At 35.3% G+C, this 8,177-nt stretch overlaps 1 protein-coding gene across 3 annotated transcripts in view; it reads left to right on the top strand.

Moving 5' to 3' along the window:
- The first annotated feature begins 1,676 nt into the window (after positions 1 to 1,676).
- Positions 1,677 to 8,177, top strand: part of rbbp8 (retinoblastoma binding protein 8) — a 10,446-nt gene continuing 3,945 nt past the window's right edge. Inside the window, exons 1-9 of one of the 3 annotated variants that reach the window (XM_015394914.1) lie at positions 1,677 to 1,813; positions 2,108 to 2,229; positions 2,314 to 2,356; positions 2,430 to 2,525; positions 4,620 to 4,711; positions 5,607 to 5,679; positions 6,012 to 6,190; positions 6,275 to 6,370; positions 6,601 to 6,671. In XM_015394914.1, coding sequence (XP_015250400.1) covers positions 2,130 to 2,229; positions 2,314 to 2,356; positions 2,430 to 2,525; positions 4,620 to 4,711; positions 5,607 to 5,679; positions 6,012 to 6,190; positions 6,275 to 6,370; positions 6,601 to 6,671 — 750 coding nt within the window. In that variant the 5' untranslated portion in view covers positions 1,677 to 1,813; positions 2,108 to 2,129. Of the gene's footprint in view, positions 1,814 to 2,107; positions 2,230 to 2,313; positions 2,357 to 2,429; positions 2,526 to 4,619; positions 4,712 to 5,606; positions 5,680 to 5,993; positions 6,191 to 6,274; positions 6,371 to 6,600; positions 6,672 to 8,177 lie in introns of all 3 variants that reach the window. The other 2 variants (XM_015394912.1, XM_015394913.1) reach the window with 2 other exon arrangements.

Here is an 8,177-nt window from a genome sequence, read left to right as displayed (position 1 = left end):
GTTTTTTTTTTTTTTTTTTTTTTTTTTTACAAGTCTATATGATGCAGTCCAGATGAATTAAAGAGAATAAAATCGGTTGTTTTAAAGTCCAAAGAAACTTACTTCTATCTTGTCTGAATTCAAAAGCCAAACATTTGAAGTTATCCAAGTTTTTATGTCCTCATAAAACCTGTTTTCGGGTTTCCTCCCAGTAGAACATGTCTGAGAAAGCACAGGAAGGAGGCAGATGCTCTGAGATCAGGGTTAGAATAGACAGAGTGGTAAATGGAGAACGTTGGGGTTTTTTTTTGGCTAAACTATCTGGACAGGAGGAAAGGAAAAAAGGTTTGTTTTTATTGTGAGGAAGCATAGAGAATCCGGAGGATGGTCAGCATACCCAGAAAGTGATGAGAAGTATTGTTACACTTTAAATTTTTCATTTTTATGTTTTTCATGGACATCTCTGTTCAGTTTCTTTTTGTGAATACTCCATTCTAAACCACAATCAGAGGCAAATAGATTAGAATTAAGGATCCCAGATTCTCAAATAAATCTGTGAAACAATTTAAGATGTCCAATCACTGATGCTTTTCAACTCTTTTGATTTATCTTCAGATATTATGCAAAGAACAATGAACAAACATCATTCTCTAGATTTGTGAATATTGGTAAAGACGTACCCCATATCCCAAAGACATAATGATTGTTCTAAAATGGCTCTACTTATTTTTTCCTGTGTATAAAGAAAGTATTTTTAATAGTTTTTTTTTATGTCAAAATATGAAAAAACACTTAGCTGTTTTATCCCACAAAATCCAAACAAAAATAAAAATAAATCTTTTGTGGTTTATCATCAAATTAATCAAGAAAAATGGATCTTAGAGAAGAAGAAAAAAACAGCAATGTGTCAGACAGAGCAGTTCAATCAGGGGAAAATAAGTATTTTAGCTGAGAGGGACCATTCTGATCTCATATTTGAATTGATTTTCTTCTTGTGTCATCCTGTTCCTCTCAGTTATCACTCAGCTTATCCGAATTCACGTTGACTTTTAGATTGCTGTTATTCCTGTAGTTATTGTCTAAAATAAATCCTAGTCCCGCATGCTCACTTAAAGAAATCTGAAAATATCGAACATATTTTCAATTTAAATGAAAATATGAAATATACATTAAAGCAAACAATGGTTTTAAATATAATCTTAATGTAGGTCATCAAATCAGTGTCAGTTTAGTCTGACAGAGTCTGTCTGTAGTGTTGTTAAATGTCCAGCAGGTGTCAGTATTCATTGAGACAGTAACTATGAAGGTTATTTTGTTCCAAAACTATTTGTGCATTATAAGTGTGAATTTGAAGTTATAGCGGGAGTTATATTATAAGTTTTGTATTTGTAGAATAATAATAAAAAAATGTTTTCTCTAGATTCTACAAATACAAAACTTATAATTCAACTCCCGCTATAACTTCAAATTCACACTTACAATGCACAAATAGTTTTGGAACAAAATAACCTTCATATCACAGTCATTCAACATTTTTTTAAAAGATAATCCACTGGACTTTGTTTTCAAGTTTGAAGACGTTTTCGCCTCCCATCCATGAAGATTTTAAAATTAAATATGTCAGAAAGACGCTATTTCTGCCTCTCTTTGAACAGCAGGGGGCGCTGCAGCTACAGGCTAACGCTCTGAGGTCAGAAGAAGACCTCCCAGCATGCAACTCGGCGCGCAAACTTCAAGCTGAAAAAAAGGAAAATAGTTTTTGTTTTCAATTCAGCGTAGAAATGTAAACTTTTGTCATTTTCACAAACTTTAGAGATTTCCTGGAACTGTTGGCGTAAGAACTGCTTATGTCATTTATGCACCTTTTTTAATGAAGTCCGAGTTGTAGTGCAGTTTGACTTGTTTAACTGTAGTCCTTATCGATTTTTGCAATATTATTATTATGTATTATTAAATTAGTGGCCAAGGTTTGCTTCAGTTGATCGCCGTATCTCAGTTGCTCTAATTCTTTTATATTTATTGCTCTAATTCTTTTATATTTTTTAACACGTTGAAGCAGGGAAGCAACTAAATACAAGGAGAGTTTCGTAACCCTATAAGCAAATAGTATTAATAGAGAGTTTTTCAGGGTCCGGTTCCTTGGCTGCAGGATGAGCAGTCCAGGAGATGACAGCGGTCCCATGAGATCAGCTGATCTCTTTGAAGATCTGTTGAGGCAGCTGAAGGAATTCCACCAAAACACATTACATGGTATCTGACCCAGACAGCACACATTCAATGTTTAAATTACTTCCTTAAACCTTCACCTGTAGTGTTTTTCTTGTCTCCTTCTAGATCTTGAGGCCAAAGTGAGCAAGCTGAAGAAGGATCGCTGTCTGTGAGTATGTTAGATCCCTTTCTAACCGCACTGGTCAGGAGGAATAACTGAGATCATGTTTTCTTTGCTGCAGAGACGCTCAGCGGCTGGAGTTGTTTTATAATCGCAACCAGCAGCTGAAGGAGCAAAACAAAAGCCTCCAGGAAACGATCAGTCTGCTGGAAGAACGGTAACTTCCTCAAAGCCTTCTGCGTTCATCCATGTAGTTCAGTCTCCTGTCCTGGTGTGGAGCAGACACTACAGATCAGATTCGCTGTATGAAAGTGTTGGGATTTTATGTTCAATGCCCATCCAGGTAGGATGCCACATTAATGTTGTGGATTTATATTCTATTCTATTCACAGCCAGCTGGGAATTTATATTTCTGATACTTTAAGATGTTTATTTCCCTCCCCGGTAGGGATGGCAAATATTTGATTAAATCAGATATTATTTCAGCTATATACTGTTTATGAATACACAGCCATACTAGTTGTGTGTTAGAACAATAGATGAAAGAGTGATTCGAGCTCTAATCATGGTCAAACAGTTATTTCTGCACATACATGGAATAAATTCACCACACCTTCTGTTTAAAATATAAGAGTTTGTTAACAAAAATCATTTAGTTCTAAGTCAAACATATTTCAGTTTAGCACTCTTAACTAAAACTAGTGAAACTCAACTAAACTAACTACTATGTACAAAGAGGAAAGGAAACATGGTTGAAAACCATATTACGGTTTAAGATGGATCTTGTGTTTGAAAATCAAAGTTTATCTTCTAGAAGAATTTGGAATGTGATCAAATTAGCTTTTCACTAATTTAGAGAAATTGGAATGTTTTCAAACCAATTCACAATGCAAATCCATGAGGTAAATAAAACATTATTTAGCCAAATAATGTTTTATTAAATTATTGGCTTAATCAAGAACCAATAACCTTTAGTTATATGATTCTTTACCCTCTTGGAAATAGCTAGCAGTGAATAAACATCAGGATTCCACTAAATGACTCTTGGTCTTACTTGGTAATGGAAATGTAATGAGCGTTTGAGGAACACATGAACACTAATGTTATATCAGTGTTTAAACCCTTGGTGAAATAAAGCTTGTCCAAGCTTCAACAACAGCTCAAAACATTTACTGTAGCATAGCGTAGCATGAAGTCCATCCTGTTAGCTTTGTCTTTACTCACCATTCAACACATCAAAATCATTAAAAGACATATAGCTTGTTCTGTCCCTAATTATGTCAGACCTGCAAACTTTTTTGTTCATTTGGAAGACTCGACTTTCACTCAGCAGTCAAGCTCAGCAAGGCAGGGGTTTCTTTGTCTCAGGCTCACACCAGGGGTCCTTCTCATTCAGTCTGAATCTATAACCTCTGAAACTCAAGAGAAATGTGTTACAAAAAGTCTGTTTTGCAGCAGTTTGGTTCTGAAAGGTCACCATGATGACTTATCCTTGATGATTGTGAAAATCTGGGTCTTTTGGGCCCGGGTCTCCATTCCGGATGAGACCCTGCCCAAGTGGACCCCAGCTTCATGGGAAAGAGGGGGAAAAGAGAGTGTTCTGTGGTTTTTACTGTCCTCATGACTTGCAATCTGACTTGCCTGTGGAGGAGTTGGATGAAGGGTGGGTGGGGGGTTGAGAGTATTTCTTTCTCTGGTCATCATGTCAAGATGAAAATGGACACTGGATCCCAATGTCCAAGAACCATGATCATAGCATATGGCACAACAAAAGGACGAAGGGTTAAATATTTTTCAAATCTTTCCAAGCAGCGAAGTATGCATGAAACTAATGGATGGAAGAAAGAAAACATTCATACTAAATAACTACAGAGATGATTCTTTAAAGAAATTCAAGCAAGAGTTGGAGAAACAAACAGTGAACTGAGTGGGTGTGCTCTATCTATATGGAGCCAAGCAGTAAATATTAATCAAAATCTCTAGTTTGCTGTGATCTTTCATGTGTGTCAAAGCCCCATTCATTTATAAAGGTCAGGAAAAAAAATACAAGACCTGTTTTAGCCTGGTGTTTAGAGCAGCTCATTGGCTGATCTAAAGGCCCAGGAAAGAACACAGTGCTGTAGTGAATCAGATTTTGGGCCAGCGTTTGAGACATGTGGTTTGAATTGTGTAATTCTCTCTATAATGTTTATATTCTCCTGGTGTTTTCTCAATAATCTGACCGGTTAAAGCCCTAAATCTGCATTACATTCGAATTGTTGGTGTGTTTCTATCAAATGTACACCAAACTGAGAATGTTTCCTGCTTCCAGGCTTCGTTCAGGGGAGTGTGATCGTTGCTCCGTCTTGGAGGAGAAGCTGAGAAGCAGTCAGGATCAGAACCTGGATGTAATCTTCAAACTAAGTGAGTTTTATTCCTGAAGGGAAATTGATCCTTTCTTGGTTTTATTAAAGAGAATCGACTTAGCATCATCCCTGAGTGTTACTGTGGTAAATCTGTAAATGAAAACAAGACTTATTAGCATAGAAACTTAATAGGTGGAAACAAGAGCAAGGAAGTGCATACATCTGTAGTTATCAGTATTTGTATTAAGGTCAAAACACACCAAATTAGTTTTAGGATTACAAATTTTGGACAAGCTGAAAACTCTGTAGAGGATTATTTCTTCACTTCTTAGGTTTTTCATTTTCTAAGGGTATTGATTGGTTGATTAGTCTTTCTCATTTCAACCTGCTTCCAATTAAGACTGACTTTATGCTATAGGTTACCATGGTGACGAGTTCTAAGAAAGCAGAAGTAAAGTGATTATTTTGCTAATCTATTAATTTGTCAATTTTTTTTTTAATAACTGATTAATAATCGGATAACCAAAGCTTCCTTAAGGAAGACTTTTCACGAAATTAAACCAGATGGAACTAAAACTTTTCCCCTTGAGGAGTTCTGGATAGAGCGTATTAACAGACAAAAGTTTTTTTTTTATATTAAATGCTAAATAATATATATATATATATTTTATCATTCAGGTATAATTGTTAGCATATTTTAGTCTCTATTCTCCAGTTAATGATTAATCGATTACTAAATTAGTTAACGATTATTTAATCAAGAATAACTGTTTTAGCCCTAGTATAAATGATGTAGCTATAATGAAAAGAACTGTGTGTTTTGGCGTACCACTATAACCATCATTACTTTTACCTCCAAACGCAGCCAGGGGTGACGGTCCTGTTTGATGAATGTATTTAACAGCTTTTCTTTTATTATTATTATTATTATTATTATTATTATTTTGTTGCAGAGAATGAGAACAACCGCCTGGAGGATGAAAACCAAAAGCTTCAAGCTGAACTGGAGAAGATGAAAACCTCTCAGTAAGTCTTTTTACTTTAAGACTACATCTATAAGTTAGATAAATTAGGCAGTTTTGTTTCAGCTAAAACCGTAATCTATGAATAATAATTCTTTACTATAGATGTATTATAATTGGATAAAAGGAGCTCTTATTGTTCCTGTTTCACTTCTGGTATAGGAACAAAAAAAAATCTTTTTTTGGAACCTGATTCAGATCATCATAAGATTCTTTCTGCACCACATCTGCTATTGAAGGATGTGCTTTTTGCTCCACTTTTACAAGTGTTCTCAGATTCGGCTGCACAGAAAGGTTTCACTTCCCCCTCTCTAACAGCTGCTGTCGTTGTATCAGAGCTGACTCCAAGGAGCCGTCGCTGCCAGATCAGGAGGATGACGTCATCCCAGGCTCGCCCATCTTACCCAGCTCGCTGCCAGTGGCAAACAAGCTGAGGAAACGTAAACAACTGGACAAGAGCAAACACGTTCGTTATGCAGAGACGCCTCTGGAGCAGAACAGCTCCATCTTTAATGGTCGGCCCCTTTTTGAAAACCATCAGCAAACAACTTTGATCAAAATAATAATGTTAGAATGTCCCTTTTTTTTGTTTATTAAAGAGTTGAAGAAAGAGCCTGATGGAGGAGCAAAGAATGCTGGGAGAGGAGACGTGCTTGTGCCTAACACCTGTGAATTGGACCCATCTCAGAGCTCAAGTATAGGGCGCACATTTTACACTTTTATCAGAGCACAAAGAGGGGAAATAAACCTTTTCCAGGAAATCCTGGAGAGAAAGTTTCATTTTTAGCGGCTTTATAGCTGAAAATTTTCTCTCTAGAATCTCTGCTTACGTTTATTCAAATATTTTTAGTCATCTGTGTAGATCGAATGCAATTCAATACAAGAAGTGTAAAGAGGTTTACAAAAAACAAACTCTTTCCTTCAGATAATGAGGAAGAGGCAAACATGGTGGTCGCAGAAACCTGCTGCTTGGAGCTCATTGGCGATCGCCACCTGGTGAGTACGGCTGTAAGACAAAATCACAAACAGTAATCGCTACGCTTAACATATATATTCCTAACATGTATGTATCTTTTACTGGATTTATGATGACTCTGATTGGTTTTTAATCTAAAGGGTAAAACCCCATGTAGTGGAATAATTACTTTTAACCAAATCAGAGGTTTAATTTTTTAGTTATTTAGGTTGATTTATTATACAGTAGTCATTCAAAAAAGTAAAAAAAACAATCTGTTGGACTTAGTTTGCAAGTATAAAGAGGTTTAACTTCCCATCCAGGAAGATTTTACAATTTAAAATATCAGAATTAGTGTTGAGTTTGAGGCATTATATGGTGGACCAAAAACAAAGCCTGGTTTTGGCTTAAACATTCAAATTGAACCAGACGATGCAGAGTCGTTTGGGTTCTTTGTTAGCCTGCAATACCTGATACTTGACTATGTCTCTGAAAGGGGTCATTACGGGGAACGGTTGGTCTGGCTGAACATGTAAATGGTTCTGTTCCCCCATATGGGGGCTGCGATGATAGTGGGAAGGAATCAACTCTATCGCTGAATTGTAGGTTTTTAAAATCCACCCCTCTCCTTTAAGGTTTTATTTTTCATAGATGGCTTCCTTCACGCCCCTCTAAAACCACCTATCCTCTCTGTCCAAATTGTGAACATTCTGGTCCTCAAAAGAATGTCCTGTGGAGAGGTTGTTTGGTTGAATCCAATATAAAGATCAGAGCATGCATTGAACTGCATACACCTGTCCGCTCATATTTGGACTGGGGAATTGATTTATTTGTAATTTTTAGCTTTTAAAAAGTAAAAACATGAAAACGATTCATAAAGATGAGATGGAATTTTCTTCTATAGGATATTATTTAATATACAAAAGAAAATTATAATAATTAAACACATAATTCCCAAGCTAATAAAAAAAAAATCTAAAATCATATTTCTGGTGCTTTTAATTTCATCGTTTTGAAAATTCTATTAAAATATTCTTTTTTAAAACCACTAAAGGTTCCAAGATCGTTATCTGTTATACAGGATTTATACAGGAACGAGTAACTCCAATTTAATGCTTGTTAATGCTCTTAGAAATAATTTTAATGCAATCAACAAGTACCCATGATTCTCTTTTTTATATATATATATATATATATATATATATATATATATATATATATATATGTGTATATATAAACAAAGCAAAATCCATCATCTTTACAGTTCACAGGCTGCAGCCACGTCCCGAATTCCTCATTTTCCAGCCACTTGTTGAAATTCCGAACATGTTATATTTCATATATCTGATGAAATAATTTTTATAAATTATTATTATTTTTTTTAATAAAGCATTTTAAAGGTACGGAAGAGGATTAGGGCCACTGAAAAAAAAAGTAAACTGATTTTTAAATTTTATTTCAGTTTAACATGGGAAAAAAGTCAGAAATCTGACTTTTTTCTCAGAATTCTGACTTTTTTTCTCAGAATTCTGACAATAAAAAAGTCA

This window comes from Cyprinodon variegatus, unplaced genomic scaffold (assembly GCF_000732505.1).
Source record: "Cyprinodon variegatus isolate N-32 unplaced genomic scaffold, C_variegatus-1.0 Scaffold714, whole genome shotgun sequence".
Classification (NCBI taxonomy): domain Eukaryota; kingdom Metazoa; phylum Chordata; class Actinopteri; order Cyprinodontiformes; family Cyprinodontidae; genus Cyprinodon; species Cyprinodon variegatus.
The sequence above is the reverse complement of the archived record's forward strand: the minus strand, read 5'-3'. Positions and strand labels throughout refer to the sequence as shown.